Source organism: Thalassophryne amazonica, chromosome 13 (assembly GCF_902500255.1).
Source record: "Thalassophryne amazonica chromosome 13, fThaAma1.1, whole genome shotgun sequence".
Classification (NCBI taxonomy): Eukaryota; Metazoa; Chordata; class Actinopteri; order Batrachoidiformes; family Batrachoididae; genus Thalassophryne; species Thalassophryne amazonica.
In genome coordinates, this window is record NC_047115.1 from 26,073,293 (window position 1) to 26,095,238 (window position 21,946).

Genomic DNA, 21,946 nt, shown 5'->3' on the forward strand with positions numbered 1-21,946 from the left:
ACTTGTGCATTTATTGATGATGTAATGACAGCCATCTCCCCAGTGCCTTTACCTGACATGCAGCCCCATATTATCAATGACTGTGGAAATTTACATGTTCTCTTCAGGCAGTTATCTTTATAAATCTCATTGGAACGGCACCAAACAAAAGTTCCAGCATCATCACCTTGCCCAGTGCCGATTCGAGATTCATCACTGAATATGACTTTCATCCAGTCATCCACAGTCCATGATTGCTTTTCCTTAGCCCATTGTAACCTTGTTTTTTTTCTGTTTAGGTGTTAATGATGGCTTTCGTTTAGCTTTTCTGTATGTAAATCCCATTTCCTTTAGGCGGTTTCTTACAGTTCGGTCACAGACGTTGACTCCAGTTTCCTCCCATTCGTTCCTCATTTGTTTTGTTGTGCATTTTCAATTTTTGAGACATATTGCTTTAAGTTTTCTGTCTTGACCCTTTGATGTCTTCCTTGGTCTACCAGTATGTTTGCCTTTAACAACCTTCCCATGTTGTTTGTATTTGGTCCAGAGTTTAGACACAGCTGACTGTGAACAACCAACATCTTTTGCAACATTGCGTGATGATTTACCCTCTTTTAAGAGTTTGATAATCCTCTCCTTTGTTTCAATTGACATCTCTCGTGTTGGAGCCATGATTCATGTCAGTCCACTTGGTGCAACAGCTCTCCAAGGTGTGATCACTCCTTTTTAGATGCAGACTAATGAGCAGATCTGCTTTGATGCAGGTGTTAGTTTTGGGGATGAAAATTTACAGGATGATTCCATAATTTTTCCTCAGAATTGAGTCCATATTTTTTTCCCTCTGCTTGGTCTAAAAAAGTAACCATTACTGACTGCCACAATTATTTTTCCTGATTTCTTATAGTGTTTCTTAAAGCCAGAAAGTTGCCATTTGAAATGACTTTAGTTTTGTGTCATGTCTGTGATCTGCTTTTTTTTTTCTACAAAATTAAACAACTGAATGAACATCCTCCAAGGCCAGTGATTCCATAATTATTGCCAGGGGTTGTATTAGAATACTTTTTATTTTTTTAAAAGGATTTTTATTTTGCATTCAGTATGTGTGTGTGTGTGGTGTGTGTGTATATATATATATATATTATATATATATATATATAATATATATATATATATATATATATATATATCTTGCACTTCAGACTCTTTCACTGACCAATGTTTACTACAAAGTCTCATGCTGATGTACAGTGGGGTAAAAAATATTTAGTCAGTCCCTGATTGTGCAAGTTCTCATCCTTAGAAAGATGAGAGAGGTCTGTAATTTTCATCATAGGTACACTTCAACTATGAGAGACAAAATGACAAAAAAAAAATTCTAGGAAATCACATTGTAGGATTTTTAAAGAATGTATTTGTAAATTATGGTCAAAAATAAGTATTTGGTCAGCCACAAACAAGGAAGATTTCTGGCTCTCACAGACCTGTAAATTCTTCTTTAAGAAGCTCTTCTGTCCTCCACCTGCTACCTGTATTAATGGCATTTGTTTGAACTCATTATCTGTATAAAAGACACCTGTCCACAGCCTCAGTCAGACTCCAAACTCAACCATGGCCAAGACCAAAGAGCTGTCAAAGGACACCAGGAAGAACACTGTAGATGTGAACCAGGCTGGGAAGAGTGAATCTACAATAGTCAAGCAGGTTGGTGTAAATAAATCTACTGTGGGAGCAATTGTAAGAAAATTGAAGACATACAAGACCATTGATAATCTCCCTCGATCTGGGGCTCCATGCAAGATGTTATCCCTTGGGGTCAAAATGATCATGAGAATGGTGAACAAAAATCCTACAACTACACAGAGGGACCTGATGAATGACCTGCAGAGAGCTGGGACCAAAGTAACAAAGGCTACACACTACGCAGAGAGGGACTCAAATCCTGCAGTGCTAGGCGTGTCCCCCTGCTTAAGCCAGTACATGTCCAGGCCCGTCTGAAGTTTGCCAGAGAGCATATGGATGATCCAGAGGAGGATTGGGAGAATATCATGTGGTCAGATGAAACCAAAATAGAACATTTTGGTAAAAACCTAACTCGTTGTGTTTGCAGGAAGAAGAATGCTAGTTGCATCCCAAGAACACCATATCTACTGTGAAGCATGGGGGTGGAAACATCATGCTTTGGGGCTGTTTTTCTGCAAAGGGGACAAGACGACTGATCTGCATTAAGGGAAGAATGAGCGTGGCCATGTATCATGAGATTTTAAGCCAAAACATCCTTCCATCAGTGAGAGCATTGAAGATGCAACATGGCTGGTTCTTCCAGCATGACAATGATCCCAAACACACCACTTGGGCAACAAAGAAGTGACTCTGTAAAAAGCATTTCAAGGTCCTGGAATGGCCAAACCAGTCTCCAGATGTCAACCCATAGAAAATTTGCTGAGGGAGTTGAAAGTCCATGTTGCCCAGCCCCGAAACATCACTGCTTTAGAGGAGATCTGCATGGAGGAATGGGCCAAAATACCAGCTACAGTGTGTGCAAACCTGGTGAAGACTTACACGAAACGTTTAACCTCTGTCATTGCCAACAAAGAATATGTTACAAAGTATTGAGTTGAATTTAGTCAGTGACCCTTGGGCAGAGGGTCACCCCTTTGAGTCTGGTCTGTTTGAGGTTTCTTCCTCAGAGGGAGAGTTTTTCCTTACCACTGTTGCTCTGGGGGTTGGTAAGGTTAGACCTTACCTGTGTGAAGCACTTTGAGGCAACTCTGTTGTGATTTGGCGCTATGTAAATGAAAATAAATTGAAATTAAATTGAAAATTGAAACTTTTGTTTTTGACCAAATACTTATTTCCTGGGGATTACTGTCATGCTGAGTTGTTGCAGACATCCTGTGCGGTACTTTAACATACGTTGACCGAATTTAAATGCACACAGACAAAAAAAAATACTGAGAGGAACCTTTGAGAGACACTCAGAGTCAACAGCCCTGAAGTCCACAGCAGTGGAACAACAGTAGATAAACGGAGTGAGTTTACCCTTCATGGCTTTAATACAAGAAATCCTTTTAAAGCACATTTCAGAAAGTGTCACCACAAAACAAATTTACACTCCAAGAGTTGTCAGATACAGAGCAATTTGATTTTTATTGTCCCGTTGCAGCCGTGTACCTCAGAGCCCGGATCGACTCCTGCAGGTTTGATCTAAGAGACGGCAGAACGAATGCTCTGTTCTCTTCTTGTTACACATTTCTCTTGTCATTGATTTTTGTAATTGGTGCAGTTCTTGGAGAAGTCAGCAGTCACATCACGAAGCAGCTGATTTTGTGGTCCAACCGCTAAGTTGTGACAGACACAGACAAATTGACTGTGGGCTGAGGCCCCGTCCATGGCACTGCTGTCCATATTCTCAAACATAAGAAAGGTGCCAAACATATTGAGTTCACTAACAGCAAAATTAAAGAAAGCTGCAGCTGGATGTGATGGAGAACCGGCCTTTGACTCCTCCCAGATTACGAGGGTTGGCCCCAGATCTCGGAGTCATGCTTTCTCGCTCCTGTGTCATGAGGTCATTTAGTTCTGCTGCTGAGGAGAAACAGTGTTTCCAGAGCTGCCACCAGAGAGCAGCTGTGACAGCCTCTGCTGACATCAGGAGTGTGGAAATACAGCTGTCACTCTGTGCCAGGATCTGCTGTCTACACTGTATGATGAGGCACTGGATCGTGCCACATGTCAGTCAGGATGAGGACAGTGGGGCTGTAATGAGGGCTCTGGGGGGTGGGGGGGGGGGGGGGGCATCCTGTTGTCTGTCTGTCTTTGAAGAGTTCAGATTCATTTGGAACCAGTCTTGGTGGAATGACTGAAGAGCAGCCAAGGACAAGTTGTCTGTTTTGAGAAAAACAGCACTTAAATTTTAAATTGAAATTTAAGTTCACAGGCCATGGTTACATTTTGGCCCAGTGCTCATCCAGTTCAATACATGGGGAGTTTCTTTGTTACAGCTATTTCAAGGAATTGTTAAAGCTACGCCTGTGGTTACTATTAATGTATTTCTATGGGTACTCGCACCTTTGACCTTGGGTGATCTTGAAAAGTCACTGACTTCTAAAGGACTACTTCAAGGGCTTTGTTAAAGATACTTCTATAATTACTATGAAATATTAATTTGAAATCACATATCAACTTAGTGTTAGTAACATAACCTCTGACCTTGGAAGGTCAAACTCACTTAAGAAGGCTACTTCAAAAGCATGATTAAAGATGAATCTATGGTTACTATAAAACACCAACATGAAGTAATATATGTCAACTTTGTGTTGGCCACATGAGCTTTGTCTTTGGAAGACTTTGGAAGGTCAAAGTCAAGGTCAGAACTAGTTTGGAGATGATATGAAGCATGATGGAATGTTTATCAACAATAAAGTGGTGGAGCAGCTGCCAAGATCACACAGAGCCATAAAGTGTCTAGCCCATAAGTATTTGGACAGTGAAAGTTTGGTGTCCACCCCCCTTCTGTGCACCAACACAATGGAGTTAAAATCACTTTAACTCTAGTGGTTAAGGTGTTGGGCTTGAGTCAAGAAGATCATGGGTTCAAATCCCCGCCTGACTGGAAAATCACTAAGAGCCCTTGGGAAAGGCCTTTCATCCCTTATTGCTCCTGGTGTGTAGTGAGCACCTTGTGTGGCAGCACCCTGACATCAAGGTGGATGTGAGGCATAATTGTAAAGCGCTTTGAGCGTCTGATGCAAATAGAAAAGCGCGATATAAATGCAGTCCATTTACCATTTACTTTAACCATTAATGAATTACACACATTTGTAAACATGGTTCCTCCATTTTTAGAGGCCTAAAGTACATGGACAGTTGACTGTCGAGTAGCTTCACTGCCTGTTGCAGCTTGTTCCCTTGTTATTCCATGACACATCCCTGCTTACTCCAATTCAGGGTCACGGTGGGGGCTGGAGCCTATCCCAGCAGTTATAGGGTGTGAAGCAGGTTACACCCTGGACAGGACGCCGGTCTGTCACAGGGCCACATATGGATAGACAGACCTTCGCACTCACACAGTCAATGTAAAGCTTCCAATCCACCGAACCTGAATGTTTTTGGATGTGAGAGGAAGCCGGAGCACATGGAAGAAACCCACACAAACACGGGAGAACATGCAAACTCCAAAAAAGGCTGGGAAGTGATGTCACAACCTTGTTGCTGTGAGGCATCAGCACTAACCATTAAGCCACCATGACGCCCCTCCGTGACATATGCAGCACATAAAGTTCTTGAATTCATTCGCAGTGTTTAATTTGCATTCGGTTGCTGTACTTTGGAACTCAGTGTGAGTCCCACAGAGATAGTGATGGAAGTGAGGAGGACACATTTGTCCTGATTGTGATACAGAGTAATGAAATCACACAGGAAGTGCAGCATGTATGCAGAATTGTGCAAAGTGCATGGTACACAATGGTAACTGGCGTGCACAGCTCAGATTGTTGGCCTTCTATTTTAAATGTACCAAATCCTGCTTGAATTCAAAGTGGGCTCATCACAGGTTGAGCTCGGCCTGACTTGGGATGTTTAATGGGTCTGTAGATATTTTGTTTTGAACAACAAACCTCTGTCACTGTCATTTCCCAAAACAAAAACAAAAGCTGGATCACCCCCCCCACCACCAGATCCACCCCAAACTTAATGGAGTCCAGGCCAGACACAACCTTTTCATTATGTCTTGTGAAAATCAGTTCAGTTTTATGAAAATGTAATAAAAATGTTAAATTGTTGCCCCATGATGCAAGGCACTGTGTGTTTCTGTATCACAGGTGTTTGTACCAAAGTGACAGAATTATGAAAGTCCAAGAAAAGCCCAGGGGAAACATGTGCTGCAAATAAGAATTTAAATTATATCAACTTTATAACAGGCTCTTAAAATTTTAGTTACAATTTTTTCATGCCACTATTGTAACATGAAAAATATAAATTATTACATTTGAAAATTTTATTTTCTCTTCCAATGTTAGTTTAGTGTATAAAATTGTTGATAATCTGGCACCACAGCCTCTGAAATTGTTTGTAAATTGTGTGATGAAGCAACTGGCTCCTTTCGACGTGGAGCAGCGGTTTCGACTCCCGAGCTCCTCCTCAGTAACCGAGCTCCTCACCCTATCTCTAAGGGAGTGCTCAGCCACCCTGCGGAGGAAACTTATCTCGGCCGTTTGTACTCGTGATCTTGTTCTTTTGATTATGAGCCAAATCTCATGACCATAAGTAAGGGTCGGAACGTAGCTCGATCGGTAAATTGAGAGCATTGCCCCCCCTGCTCAGCTCTCTCTTCACCACAACGGTCCAATACAGCGACCGCATCACTGCAGACGCTCTACTGATCTGTCGATCTCATGCCCCATCCATTACTCACTCGTGAACAAGACCCCGAGATACTTAAACTCCTCCACTTGAGGCAAGGACACTCCACCGACCTGAAGAGGGCAAAGCACCTTTTTCCGGCCAAGAACCATGGCCTCAGATTGGAGGTGGCTGATTTCATCCTGGATGCTTCACACTTGGCTGCAAACCGCCCCAGTGCACGCTGAAGGTCCTGATTTGACGAAGCCAACAGAACCACATCGTCCGCAAATAGTGGAGATGAGATTCTGTGGTTCCCAAACCGGACCCCCTCTACACCGTGGCTGTGCCCAGAAATTCTGTCCATAAAGGTAATGAACAGAACCGGTAACAAAGGGCAGCCCTGGCGGAGGCAAACGTGCACTGGAAACAGGTTTGACTTACTACCGGCAATGCGAACCAAGCTCCTGCTGCGGTCGTACAGGGACCTGTTGGCCCTTAGCAAAGTACCCCATACTCCCGGAGCACCCTCCACAGGGTGCCTCAAGGGACATGGTCGAATGCTTTCTCCACATCCACAAAGCACATGTGGACTAGTTGGGCAAACTCCCATGAACCCTCGAGTACCCGATGGAGGGTGTAGAGCTGGTCCAGTGTGCCACGACCAGGACAAAACCACACTGCTCCTCCTGAATCTGAGGTTTGACTATCGGTCGAATTCTCCTCTCCAGTACTCTGGAATAGACCTTACCAGGGAGGCTGAGGAGTGTGATCCCCCTGTAGTTGGAACACACCCTCCGGTCCCCCTTCTTAAACAGAGGGACCACCACCCCGGTCTGCCAATCCAGAGGCACTATCCCCGACTGCCACACGATGTTGTAGAGGTGTGTCAACCAAGACAGTCCCACAAAATCCAGAGACTTTAGGTATTCAGGATGGATTTCATCCACCCCAGGAGCCTTGCCACCAAGGAGCTTTCTGACCACCTCGGTGACTTTGGCCTGGGTGATGGATGAGTCCGCCTCTGAGTCCCCAGTCTCTGCTTCCTCTTTGGAAGACATGACGATGGGATTGATGAGATCCTCGACGTATTCCTTACACTGCCCGACAACATCCCCAGTCAGGGTCAATAGCTCCCCACCCGCACTGTAGAGAGTGTTGGTGGAGAGCTGCTTCCACCTCCTGAGGTGTTGGACGGTTTGCAAGAAATTCTTCGAGGCCGACCGATAGTCCTCCTCCATGGCCTCCCCGAACACCTCCCAGACCCGAGTTTTTGCCTCTGTGACTGCACAGGCTGCAGCACGCTTGGACTGCCGGTACCTGTCAGCTGCCTCTGGGGTCCCACGTACCAACAAAGACAAGTAGGACTCATTCATGATGGACAAACTGTGGCTAGCACAGAAGTCCAACAACTGAACACCACTCAGGTTCAGATCGGGGAGGCCGTGCTTCCCCATCACCCCCTCCAGGTCTCACTGTCGCCGCCCACGTAGGCGTTGAAGTCCCGCAGGAGAACAATGGAGTCCCCAGTCGGAGCACTATCTAGTACCCCTCCCAGGGACTCCAAGAAGATTGGGTACTCTGCACTGCCACTCGGCCCATAGGCCGAGACAACAGTGAGAGACCTGTCCCCGACCCGAAGGCATAGGGACATGACCCTCTCGTTCACCGGGGTGAACTGTCAGCTGCCTCCGGGGTCCCACTTACCAACAAAGACAAGTAGGACTCCTTCTTCAGCTTGACGGCATCCCTTACTTCTGGCGTCCACCACCGGGTTCGGGGATTGCTGCAGCGACAGGCACCAGAAACCTTGCAACCACAGCTACTAGCGGCCGCATCGACAATGGAGGTGAAGAACATGATCCACTCAGACTCCATGTCTCCAACCTCCCCCGAGATCTGGGAGAAGCTCTCCCAGAGGTGGTAGTTGAAGACCTCACCGACAGAGGACTCTGCCATTCATTCCCAGCAGACCCTCACTATACGTTTAGGCCTGCCAGGTCCGACCGGCTTCCTCTGCTCCCAGTGGATCCAACTTACCACCAGGTGGTGATTGGTCGACAGCTCAGCCCTTCTCTTCACCTGAGTGTCCGAGACACGTGGCCGAAGGTCAGATGATATGACTACAAAGTTGATCATTGACTTTCAGCTCAGGGTGTCCTGGTGCCACGTGCACTTATGGACACCCTTGTGCTCGAACATGGTGTTCATGATGGACAAACTGTGGCTAGCACAGAAGTCCAACAACTGAACACCACTCAGGTTCAGATCGGGGAGGCCGTGCTTTCTGATCACCCCCTCCAGGTCTCACTGTCGCCGCCCACGTAGGCATTGAAATCCCGCAGGAGAACAATGGAGTTCCCAGTCGGAGCACTATCTAGTACCCCTCCCAGGGACTCCAAGAAGAATGGGTATTCTGCACTGCCACTCGGCCTGTAGGCCGAGACAACAGTGAGACACCTGTCCCCGACCCGAAGGCATAGGGACACGACCCTCTCGTTCACCAGGGTGAACTCCAACACATGGCGACTGAGCTGGGGAGCAATGAGGAATGCTACACCAGCTGGCCACCTCTCCCTGTGGGCAACGCCAGAGAAGTGGATCGCCCAGCCCCTCTCCAGGAGTTGGGTACCAGAGCCCAGCTGTGTGTGGAGGTGAGCCCGACTATCTCTAGTCGGTACCTCTCAACCTCCCGCACAAGCTCAGGCTCCGTCCCCCCAGGCGAGGTGACTTTCCACGCCCCAACAGCCAGAGGCTGTGAGCACGGACCAAGTTGCCGGGCCACATGCCCTCGCTGATCTAGAGAAGATATGGATGGGATAGTGTGCAAGCGTCCACTGTGTTGTTGATATGCAACTATAATAACAAAACCCATGCATATATAAGACAACAGCTTTTGAATAGCTGTCCACTGTAGTGACCGCTATGCATGAAAGGTACACATATATATAAAGCTGCTTGAAGGTATTTTTTTTCTCTTCTTCTTCATTCATTCTTCATGTTGAATTATCCTCCATACGTTGGATTCACTTGTACTTGCAGCATGTTCTGTACTAGTCTATTGCCAAGGAAAATACAAATTTTGATTTTGGGACTTACTATCAGCATATACTCAGTATTAAACTGTTCGGGAACGGTTACAACAATCTTGAGAGGGACATCCTAAGTAGTTATTGTATCTTCAAAGAAAAACTTAAATGATTTTTATACATGACTGACAAATTTAAGTCATTAACTCTTATATTACATTCAATTAAAACTGTTTCTTTTTCTTTTTCCCCTATTTAAAAAAACTGGTGCACCAGAGATTGATTTCTGTGATTCAGCACCCCCACAAAAAATTTATAAACACACCAATATGATTAATTCTTCTCTGAACCCTTTCAGCCTTTACAACCAGAAACATGGTTCTTATATGCCATTATTGAAAACAGTTCTTAATGAAACTTTCAGCTTTGCTTTGTTGTCTTGAAAATAATTCTATGTCTGTTTTATGGGTCAACTGTGCTGTGTTACCGAAATCATAGTACCAATGGAATGCAGTGGGGATTTTTTTTGGGGGGGGGAACAATCAGGAAAATGATGGTCTATAATATTATATAGCTACGTTTCTTGCCAGGTAGTAAACTACTCAACTGTCTGCTCTGAAACTGTAATTTTTTTTCGGATCGTCAGATAAAATGATAGTCTTGACTCTGTCCACGAGCTGTCACCGTGGAAGCCACTCAGCATCCTATCAGGAACAGCCCGGCCCCCTGAAGCTGTGGTTGTGCTGGGAAAGCACACACGGGTCTGGTGATAGAACTTCCTGTGTGTTTGAGCGGTTTGTGGTCTGTGTGATCTGGTTTAGATGGAAGCGTTCTGTCTGGATCACGGTGGGCTCCAGGTTTCCTGTCCTGTCCCCTTGCCACTTTGCACACTTCTGCTTATGCAGATGGAATGTGAACCGTAATGGTCCCCTTGGATGCTGATTTCTCATGCATAATAACACAGACTTGATATTTAAGTCTTGGCTGCTTGACAAGTGGAAGCTATTATTCCTCAGCCAGCTTTTGTTAAAGTTTCAGACCTCAGAGCACTTTTAATGTGTAGAAATCGACTCTATGAACTCAAGTTGGTCGCAACTTAGTCATCGTAAGCAAGTCTTTTGGAAGTTTTCCAGTTGATTAATACTGACTCAGTTATACAGCTTCATGATGAAGTGGTATAGAGGAGGATTTTCTTAAAAGAAGACCTGAAAGTTTAGCTACAAATTGCCAGAAGGTACATCTGAGATGCAAGCCTAGATTTGATCTGTTTTGGTGAAAGAAAATCCTTCTCTGCTCTACTCCGCTATGAAGCTAAGAGTGGTGACGCAAAATGCAAAAATTGCACTATGCACAATTTCTCCAATCATAGCCACATAAGCTGATAACTTCTTCTGGGTTGTCTGGGTCTCTTGGTGGCTTTCCTCACTCTTCTCCTTCTTGCAGTCACTCAGTTTTTGAGAATAGTCTATTCCATGCAGATTTACCATAAAGTGTCATACTGTTTGTATTTCTTCATAATTGATGTAAATAAAGTCCAAGACATATTCAATGTCAGCTTTACCATCAGAGAGCCTCATCCACAACTACCACAAAAGACTCCAAGCTGTCACTGATGTTAAAGGGGGCAAAACACTGCATTAAGAACATGAGTATTTAAACTTTTGATCAGGGTCATTTGGTTAGTTTCTGTTGTCATTATGGTTTAAAAAGAGTAATCATAGTTGTTTGGCAATAAATGGCTTCACGCAACCACTAACCATGAGAGAGAAAAAAGCTTTTATGTTTTTCATATTCTCTAAAAAAAAAAAAAAAAAAAAAAAAAAACGGCAGAGAAAAAAAAAAAGCTGTGAGGGTATGTAAACTTTTGAGCACAACTGTATGTACTGTGCTATGATTTCCTTCGCGACAATGGCTTCCAGCTCCAAACATTTATTATAATTTGCTCATAAAGGCAATAGCTCAGCCTGATTTTAGAATATGCATTGGCTCAATAAATTGTCATGGCATGTCACAAATAAATAAGTAAATAAAATTAGGGATGCCAGACCTTACCTCAAGCTTGTCAGCTTTATTTTTCATGCTGGCTTGGACTTTGACTTTGATGGCTCCATTCTTGGCTGTGTACAAAAATGCTACGGAACAACTGCAATTCAAATTTTTTTTTCATCATTCTTTTGAAATGAGTTTTTGTCCTTTCAAAGCATGCTTGGCGATGGCTGCCGCACATATCATTACTGTGTCAAATATTTGTTTGGAAGTGAAAATGGCGGTTGCTAAGGGAGTCACATGGCACAGATGTTATGGCTGAACTGGTCTGTTGCAATGCAACAAACTCACTTTAGTGGGTTTGAGGATCTGAGTGAACTTTGTGTTCAGACATTCTTCCACTGCAAAACTTTACTTGAATATTTTTGCTTGAAGTCTGAAGTGACATCAGTGTTTTATGACGTGGAGAAGACCCACATCAGAACAAGTCAAATCCTCATTTCTTCAGCTATGTTTAATACACTCCACTTTGGCTCCACCAGGGCTCCATTATTGTCATCAAGTTTGAACTTCTTTTCCATTTGCACAGTGGGGATTAAAAAAAAAAATTTGTAATTGATTACGTAACATATTAAGCTCCTGAAATCCTCCTCATGCAATGTGTTTAATTGGTAACAGAAGCTTTGTCGTGTCATTGTGCTCTGCTGACAGAAAAGTACAGTCAGTACAGAAAACAATGATCTGAGAATTCTTAAATGTCACACTGAACGAGGTCAGAAGTTTTGAATTGGAGAAAAATGATTTATTTATTTGTTTTATTTCCATAATTCAACTAGACAGCTTTATAATTTTTATATTGTTTTCAGGTGAATTCCCTGGTTTGTTGTGTTCTGCTCAGCAGATGTGCTTTTGACTTCTTCCTGGCTTTATTTTTTTTTCCATGCTAACGCGTTCTGTCGGTCATCAACCTTTAGGTGGTGAAACTTTTGAGCAACAAGCGATCACAGGCGGTGGGGATTCTAATGTCCAGCATTCATCTTGATATGAAGGACATCCAGAATGGTGAGTGTCATCACACAGCTGATTACCACGCTCCCACTTCCTGCCCTTCTCTCCCTGCTCCTCCCACACTTGATGACCTAATAAAGAGTAGGTGGTGATCAAGTGCTGGCATCCTTCATTTTCTGAGTCTGTGGACCTGGACACACCTGTGTCTGAGTCTGCTCTTGGGAGAGACAGCCTGGGAACCACTGACCGTCTCCACCATCACCGATATTATGCATCATATTTTTCAGACACCCCTTTTTTCTGGATTATCAGCTCTTTGTGATTTCTGTGCATTCTTGTACTGTACTTTTATTGTTGGCATTTTTTCTTGTTTCTTTTTTTTATTGGAGTTTATTTTGTCTCATGCTTTGAAAAAAGTCTGTTGGATTTACATGACATATATAATACCTTTATTTAACCCTGAACCATCCCTTAGTTATGCTGCTATAGACGTAGACTGCTGGGGGGTTCCCATGATGCACTGTTTCTTCTCTTTTTGCTCTGTATGCATCACTCTGCATTTAATCATTAGTGATCGATCTCTGCTCCCCTCCACAGCATGTCTTTTTCCTGGTTCTCTCCCTCAGCCCCAACCAGTCCCAGCAGAAGACTGCCCCTCCCTGAGCCTGGTTCTGCTGGAGGTTCTTCCTGTTAAAAGGGAGTTTTTCCTTCCCACTGTCGCCAAGTGCTTGCTCACAGGGGGTCGTTTTGACCGTTGGGGTTTTACATAATTATTGTATGGCCTTGCCTTACAATATAAAGCGCCTTGGGGCAACTGTTTGTTGTGATTTGGCGCTATATAAAAAAATTGATTGATTGATTTAACCAGGTAAAAAAAAAACTGAGATTAAAACCTCTTTTTCAAGAGTGACCTGGCCAATACAGCAACACAAAAGCAAAGTAGTTACATCAAACACAAAACACACACATTCGAAAAACAGAATTGCAATACAAAGTTACAAAACACAATTACACAGTCCAGTTGTCCTTAACTCTCTGTCCTTTATGATTGTTTTAAATTCTCCCAAAGTTACAAGATGTGTCAGTTTGAGGTCCTTCTGCAAAATGTTCCATGTGGACGGGGCAGCAACTTTAAAAGCCTTTTATGTACCTGTATGTAAAGCCTTAAATATGTACCTTGATTAGACATGATCAGAATGGGTCCAAATTTTTTTCCCCTTGTCCAGCAGCAAAATTATATGTTTGTGGGGGAAAAAAGCGATTTGGACAGATTCTGAACATGTGCAACTGAGGTACAGGTCAATACTTTCATACGGTAGCTTAAATTCATCCATTTCGGAGGTAGTGGTATTAGTACGCAACTTTTTCTTGCTCTCAGGTAACACCGCAAACAGCTAGCAGCGTGCATAGCTGGTGTTCTGTCGAATTGTGTGTCTTGTCGCATAAATAGACAGTTCCAGGTCCCGACAATATTGCGCATGCACAGTTGCGCAGAGGACAGCAATGACATTTAATGCTAACTTTTAACATTGAAAATGCTATAGACATGCTAACACGTTAGCATCGGGATCCGGATCACCACTAAAATTTAATCACTTGTTCCTGTTGTCATTTCCAACCACTCCACAAAATTTCATCAAAATCCATTTAAAACTTTTTGAGTTATCCTGCTGACAAACAGACAAACAAACAAACGCGACCGAAAACATGACCTCTTTGGCGGAGGTAACAATGTAACCTGTAAAAATAAAAAAGGGCATATTTGGATTTTTTCTGTTGATAATGACTTGAAGTAACTGCCTTTTATTTTATATGGCTGTCTCAGTGCTGAGGTCACAGTCGGGCTTTAACAGACATCACAATTCATGTCAGTGCTTCAGATATTTTTCTCTTCTGTTTTCTTTGTTTTCATGTAGCAGATCCTCTTCTACCTTCCACTCTTTGCTTTTTTCCCCCTCCTTATATTTGGTCACGTCTGAAACATTTTGTTGGACTGATGTCATTGAGAAGACGTTGATGGAAATGAAGCGTCTTGTTGTTTTAGTTACTCTCTGATTGCTCTGCAGTCCATCTTCTTTCCTGTGTCCAATCATCATCCACTCTACAAGCAAACCTGTAGATTCAGCTTCAAACCTCTAACACTCCGCACACAGCAACGCCGCTGACACAGACTTTGATGCATCCATCTCATGTCAGACAAACTGCTCAAATGGGGGCACACACATCAGCGCTGTTATTTGTCTCCAACTTTGGGACAGTTGTTGCTATGGTAACTAATTGCTCCTGATTGGAAACGTCAGTATATAAGTTGTTTAAACAAATAAAAAACCTGTTAAATATTCCAGAAAATATGGTAAATCCTGTACAGACCTCGACCTCCACTGGTGCCAGTGTCACCGGCCGAACGGTCCCCCCTAAAAGTCAGTCCCCCCCGCCTTCACTGGACATGCATCATTTTGGAATGTCAGTAGCAATTCATTGATTATAACCTTGTTTCTGCTTAAAACTGCACTCCAGTCATCATCTATCTCAGTGAGAGATATCTGAAGCTTTTGTGCAACAATCATTTCCACATAAATTCAGCATTATTTCATAATAAAAGACAGAGGAAGAGATCAGAGAGCAACAGAAGCACATCTGAGTTTGACTGTGAGTCTGACTCTCTACACCCAAAGAGATCAAAGGGAATAATGTGATTATTAGTAACCATCAGATGACAAAGTAAAACTTCTAAAGTCAGTTTTAAGCAGAAACGAGGTGATAATCGGTGAATCGCTGCTGCTCCAAAATGACAAAGCATGTGCAGTGAAGGCAGGGGGGGCCAATTTTTAAGGGGGATCGTTCGGTCGGTGACACCGGTGCTTTTCCCTAGACACTGTAGCATGACCTCTCCTGGAGGGAATACTAGTCTAACACAAGTTAACTTTCCCAGCCAAGGCAGAAATCCATTTACAGCTGGATGGACTGAGACAATGCAGATGACTTTTCTTGTCCAAGGACAGAAACGGGTTCCACGTTCGAGTGTCTTGAGTCATTCCTGCGAGAGACCACTGTGGTTTAGTTGAACTGGCCAGAGTCTTTTCCAGTATAACATGCTGACAAACACAAGATAGCAGTGCACAGATTAGTTACTTTATCCTTTTCCTATTTTTTGGGATGATCTCATCATCCCTTTTACAGTTAGAGGTTAAGACTGATTAAAGAACCAGAGAACAATTTGTTTACAAAGGCGAGATGAATCTTTCAGAACTTTTGTATTTGGCACGTTCCCTGCAGTGATTCACCATTTCATTTATTCTCTTTCACACCAAAGATGATGATGAGTGGCTGTGGATTTCCTGCTGTCACAAGCATCTAAAGACAGAAGAACAAACAACTTCTGAATCAGTGATTTAGATCGTGTCTCTCCAATTGCTCAGCGAGGAGTCAACACTTTTGTTTTTTTTGTTTTTGGGGGGGGTTTTTTTTGCTCCTCACAGCTGTTGTTGTTTGTTCTGAGACTTGGCTGACATTCTGCATGTTTCATTGGACATTTCCATGCGGTGTCTGCTTCCTGCCGCCGCTCGCAACTTTCAATGTCGGCTGCAGGCGCCGTGCTGGGGTTGAAAGTGGTAGACCCAGGCAGGATGGGTCTGGCTTTTGGTCGTAAGAGGTTTGTGTCGGAGCGATGATCTGGTTTTCCCTCTCTCATCAAACCAGCCAGACGTCGCTCTGGTTCAGATAATAATGAGGACCAAATGGCTGCCTGCGTCGAGTGCAAGAAAGAGAAAGTGGGAAAGACAGAAGATTTTGCTGTGGTGGTTTTTGAACAGGAGAGTGTGAAAGTGCGAGGGGTGAAGCTGCCCTTGCACCACAACTATGGGGAGGTTAGAAACAGCGGCAGGATTACTAACGTCAAAGCAAAAAATTACTCTTCACTTTTCTTGAGTTTGCATTGGCGATAAGCTGATAAGATGTCCAGCTGTGTTCCATGTCAAAACACAACACGTGATGCAAAGTGGGTGTTGTGCACCCACTGTGTTCTTTCATCCTTATTGACTGTTAACGCCCCTCCACCTTCTTTGAAATAAAAATGCATAGTTTCTCCAATTACAACCACATTGGAATTCTGTGTGTTTTTGAGAACCACTTCCTCCAGACAGATTTTAGCATACGCACTCACACTATTCACGTATCATCCCTCGACTTGTCTAAATAAAGCTGGTTGTAAAAGTGATGATTTGTATGAAAAAATAATTGTCTTGATTATTTTGTCCAAATACTTATGGCCTCATGGGACTGTGTATTTAAAAAAAACTGTTGCAATTCCTAGATGTTTGGTGCTATATTTTTGTTAAACCCCTTGAATTAAAACTAAAAGCCTCCACGATGAGCACATATTGATCGGTCCATCGTAACTGAACTGTGCTGGTGAAAAGAAGCCAAACTACGCAAAAAAATTGCAGCATTGTCCAAATATTTATGGCCCTCACTGTAGGTGTTGAGTGTGCGTACAGCAACACCTCAGCCTCACCCCCCCCCCCCCCCCCACCCCCACCCCCGGGCTATGTTTGTCTTTAAACATTTACTTTCACAGGATTAATGCTCACGGGCGCCAGGTCCACGCGCCGAGACAAAAAGGCGACACGAGGAATTCAAACACAGGAGTTCAAACACAGATCTTTGTGCCTTTGACAGATTTCTAATTTTCCATAGGTGTTTTAGTTTACAGCCCCTTGCATGCGATCATGATGAGAGCTGATAACTATGTTCCTTGCAGCGCACGTCCATTATGTTTTATGTGCCCTGTGCACAGAGCTATCTGTACTTCTTTCATGCCACCCTAAAGAACCTATTTTCCTCCAAATATTCTTTTACAGCCAAACATAAACTTCACAGGTTGCAAACATGGGAAGTCAGTACACATAATGCTTTTTTTTTTTTCTCTCTCTTGGTTGTTTATGGACATGATGTCATCAATTACCATTGAGGATATTTTCCTGCGAACATTAAACTTGCTGTCCTTTTTGGTGTTTTTCTCTCATCCATAGCGGTCCTAAATATGGACAACACAATTGTTGATCTGGAGACTCTACAAGCTCTTTATGAAAATGTAAGTGTACTTTATTCTTTTTTTTTTTTTCTTTTTTTTAATCTGGCCTTTGTTTCATAAAAGCAAGTTGAAATTGATAAACGTTGCAGAACTTTCCTTCGGTCACAGAAGGATTCATGTGGATGGTCGGGTCAGGTCTGAGAACACGCCCTGGTGTTGTGTGTCTCCACATCCACCAAACAATAAAACCATCTTGAGTCATGGATGGCAGTAACTCAGACAGACCACCAGTAAATGGACGGCATTTATATAGCACTTTTCCATCTGCATCAGACACTCAAAGCGCTGTACAAAATAAGGCCTCACATATACCCTGATGTCAGGGTGCTGCCATACAAGGTACTCACTACAAACCGGGAGCAACTAGGGGATTCAGGACCTTGCCCAATGGCCCTTAGTGATTTTCCAGTCATGCTGGGATTTGAACTGAGGATCCTCTGATCTCAAGCCCAACGCTTAACCACTAGACCATCACCTCCCCTATCCAGTCTATCCCCTTCTCTCAAAAGTAACAATCTACCTGCTTTGGCCCAGTGAAACATAGGTGTCCACTGGGTCTTCAGCCAGCTGCTACAACTTCAGCACTGAGGCACCTACATGCCGGATGATTCCCAGAGAAACTCATGATGAAGCTGATGTAGAGTCTTTCTACAGTGCACCGGGAAAGTATTTGCAGCACTTCTCTTTTTCCACTTTTTTTTTTTTTTTTTGCGAACTTATTCCAAAATGGATTAAATAAATTTTTTTCCCCCTCAAAATTCGACACACAGTACCCCATAATGACAACTTTAATTTTGTTTTTAGATATTTTAGATGTTCAAAATAGCAGAATGGAAATTCAATGTGTGGATCCTTCTGTTGTAGTAGCTTTCATCCTGCTGTTTTTGCACAGCCCAGTGGTTCTTTTCTTCATGTATTGAAATGGAGGGAAGTCAAATCTGCACCAAATGATGACATTGACAATGAGTTAACCAACTGGAATCCACAGTTAGCTACAGAAGCCATGGCAACCACCAACTGAGTTGAGGCAATGTCCTAATGATCAACATCCTTCATCATCAGCTTTTCTTGGTGTTTCTTCTTGATAGACTTGTATAGCTGACTCGGCAAGCTTCCTTTATACTTTCCATTTATTGTTTGGCCATTTGGATGATAGTCATGAGCATAATACCCTTTACATCCCAGAAAAAACTGAGGCCATCATCTTCTCCACAGCCATAACAACCTTGAATATCTTTGAAGGAAGTGAGGACATGTGTTTTCACTAACGTCTCTGGCTTAAAGTCCTGGATCCAGCATCATCCTGGATTGGGGATACTATGGAATTCATCATCACCTTGTGATATAGTACATGATCTGTTTTTTCTCACCTTGGGCCATCATCCAGACTGTTAATTTCAGCTGGCCACTTTTGCACTGTTGATGAAGCTGGAGGTTGGTCCAACAATGTATCAGCATGAATGCCTAGAAGTTCAAGACTTGATTGTATAGTAATACAATATTTCTCTCAATTTTATGAATATTTGTTACCTCAACCATTCTGTGTCTTCCATAAAACCTCAAATACAGCTATAGCTGCCACAGAAAAAGTATCATTACTAAAAGAGGTGTCCTAAATCCCCGATATGTTTTACTGATTTGGAATTGCTCCACAAAACCTTTCAGCCAACCCTTCTGCACACGACACTGACCACACAGGAGTGAGAAAACCTTGTCTTTCTTTGCAGTTAGATATAAAAGTAATATTTAAGAATGTTTTCTTGTGACAGTGGTTTATTCTTACACATTTCATGACATACATGAATAACAGGTCAAAATTACCCTGTGCTCTCGCAATAGCACAACCAGGGTTTTGTAATTACTTCTGTGTGTTTCTAACTGCTTACAAAATAACTCTGAAGTTGGTGAACAGGTTTTTGCCAAACTCAGTTGGAATATTCCTTGTGTCACCACATGATTAACTCTGAGAGCAGATCTGTCAGAGTCAAGGTTGTCAAAAATGTAGTATGAAAAACACATTTTCCAGTATATCTCCACAATCAGAAGGCCTAAGAGAGATGATGGGAAGCTTAATAAGAAAATCTTTTGTGGTCAAATGGTGTTTGTGGTGATATAGCATCATACTGACATCATGAAATGGGTGATTCAAGGCTTACGTTGACCAGTTCATCTTGTCATTCTGGGGTATTCATGGTTTTAGAGTATCCCAGAATCCTTTGAGCGCTGGGGAGGGAGGCTTGATAATGGCTCAGCTTAATGCTAACTTTAACATTGAAAATGCCATAGATATGCTAACGCGTTAGCATCTGTCCCGTTTTAAGTTATAAAATACATCTATCAACTGTTTCAGAAGACCATAGCAGGTCGGTTTAATCTTAAAAAGGAAATATTACTCAGACATATGCTCTTTGGGGTTTTAGTGTCAAAAAGTTAAGATAAAGCGAAATAAAGCAAAGAACCAACCAACCAAGCAGCAGATCGAAGATCGAAGCACTGCTTCATTGGTTTAAGGTTCAAAGCAAAGCAGAAACAGTTGATTATACAGACCCACTGCAGGGTCTGTAATCAATGCAGAGAAATTATCATTTTCCCGACAGACACCCCCAAAAACAATGGCAAGTCTGAAGGACTGATAAGGGAATAGTTAAGCAAAAAGGCTATTGATGTCGGTGGATCGAACCAGTTCCCGACATGCATGTTTTAGTTGAACTCACCTCCATAACGATGCAATGCTGCAAACAAGTTGCTGCAAACACTTGTTTACACTGACAACGAAATCTCAGCGTCCCCAGCGAGAACGTGATTATGTGTGAGATTTGACACCGTAAAGCCGTCAATACATGGATGTGACAACACCTGACCTGGTACAAGTGAAGTTACAATAATGCCAAAGTGTCATGACATAACATCACTAGGATAAAAAAAAAAAAAAAACAAACAAACAGGTTTCATAGATATCTACAGCCAGGAGGACAAGTTTAGCCATGTCTGGCTTATCAGTCTTGCTAATGCCCTACATAATACAGTGGGGTAAAAAAGTATTTAGTCAGTCCCTGATTGTGCAAGTTCTCATCCTTAGAAAGATGAGAGACGTCTGTAATTTTCATCATAGGCACACTTCAATTATGAGAGACAAAATGAGAGAAAAAAAAATTCTAGGAAATCACATTGTAGGATTTTTAAAGAATTTATTTGTAAATTATGGTGGAAAATAAGTATTTGGTCACCCACAAACAAGCAAGATTTCTGGCTCTCACAGACCTGTAACTTCTTCTTTAAAAAGCTTTTCTGTCCTCCACCTGTTACCTGTATTAATGGCATCTGTTGGAACACGTTATCTGTATAAAAGACACCTGTCCACAGCCTCAAACAGTCAGGCTCCAAACTCAACCATGGCCAAGACCAAAGAGCTGTCGAAGGACACCAGGAAGAACATTGAAGATGTGCACCAGGCTGGGAAGAGTGAATCTACAATAGTCAAGCAGTTTGGTGTGAATACATCAACTGTGGGAGCAACTGTAAGAAAATGGAAGACATACAAGACCATTGATAATCTTCCTTGATCTGGGGCTCCATGCCAAATGTCATCCCGTGAGGTCAAAATGATCATGAGAACGATGAACAAAACTCCCAGAACTATACGGAGGAACCTGATGAATGACCTGCAGAGAGCTGGGACCAAAGTAACAAAGACTACACACTACACAGAGAGGGACTCAAATCCTGCAGTGCCAGGCGTGTCCCCCTGCTTAAGCCAGTACATGTCCAGGCCCGTCTGAAGTTTGCCAGAGAGCATATGGATGATCCAGAAGAGGATTGGGAGAATATCATGTGGTCAGATGAAACCAAAATAGAACATTTTGGTAAAAACTCAACTCATCGTGTATGGAGGAAGAAGAATGCTGAGTTGGATTTCAAGAACACCATATCTACTGTGAAGCATGGGGGTGGAAGCATCATGCGTTGGGGCTGTTCTACAAAGGGGACAGGACAACTGATAGGTGTTAAGAGAAGAATAAACAGGGCCATGTATCATAAGATTTTAAGCCAAAACTTCCTTCCATGAGTGAGAGCATTGAAGATGCAATGTGGCTGGGTCTTGCAGCATGACAATGATCCCAAACACACCACTTGGGCAACAAAGGAGTGGCTTCGTAAAAAGCATTTCAAGGTCCTGGAGAAGACTTACAGGAAACATTTGACCTCTGTCAATTCCAAATAAGATTATGTTAGAAAGTATTGAGGTGAACTTTTGTTATTGACCAAATACTTATTTTCCACCACAATTTACAAATAGATTCTTTAAAAATCCTACAATGTGATTTCCTGGATTTTTTTTTTTTTTTTTCTCATTTTGTCTCTCATAGTTGAAGTGTACCAATGATGAAAATTACAGACCTCTCTCATCTTTCTAAGTAGGAGAACTTGAACAATCAGGGACTGACTAAATACTTTTTTACCCCACTGTATATCTTGAAATGACTCTCATAAGTTACAGTACACTATAGTGTAC

The 21,946-nt window shown here is 42.7% G+C and overlaps 1 protein-coding gene across 2 annotated transcripts in view; it reads left to right on the forward strand.

Annotated features, from left to right (window-relative positions):
- LOC117523436 (formin-2) overlaps window positions 1-21,946 on the forward strand; it is a 102,324-nt gene that overhangs the window by 23,870 nt on the left and 56,508 nt on the right. For both annotated transcript variants that reach the window (XM_034184971.1, XM_034184972.1), the window contains exons 6-7: window positions 12,308-12,395; window positions 17,372-17,433. In XM_034184971.1, coding sequence (XP_034040862.1) covers window positions 12,308-12,395; window positions 17,372-17,433 — 150 coding nt within the window. The remainder of the gene's footprint in view (window positions 1-12,307; window positions 12,396-17,371; window positions 17,434-21,946) is intronic.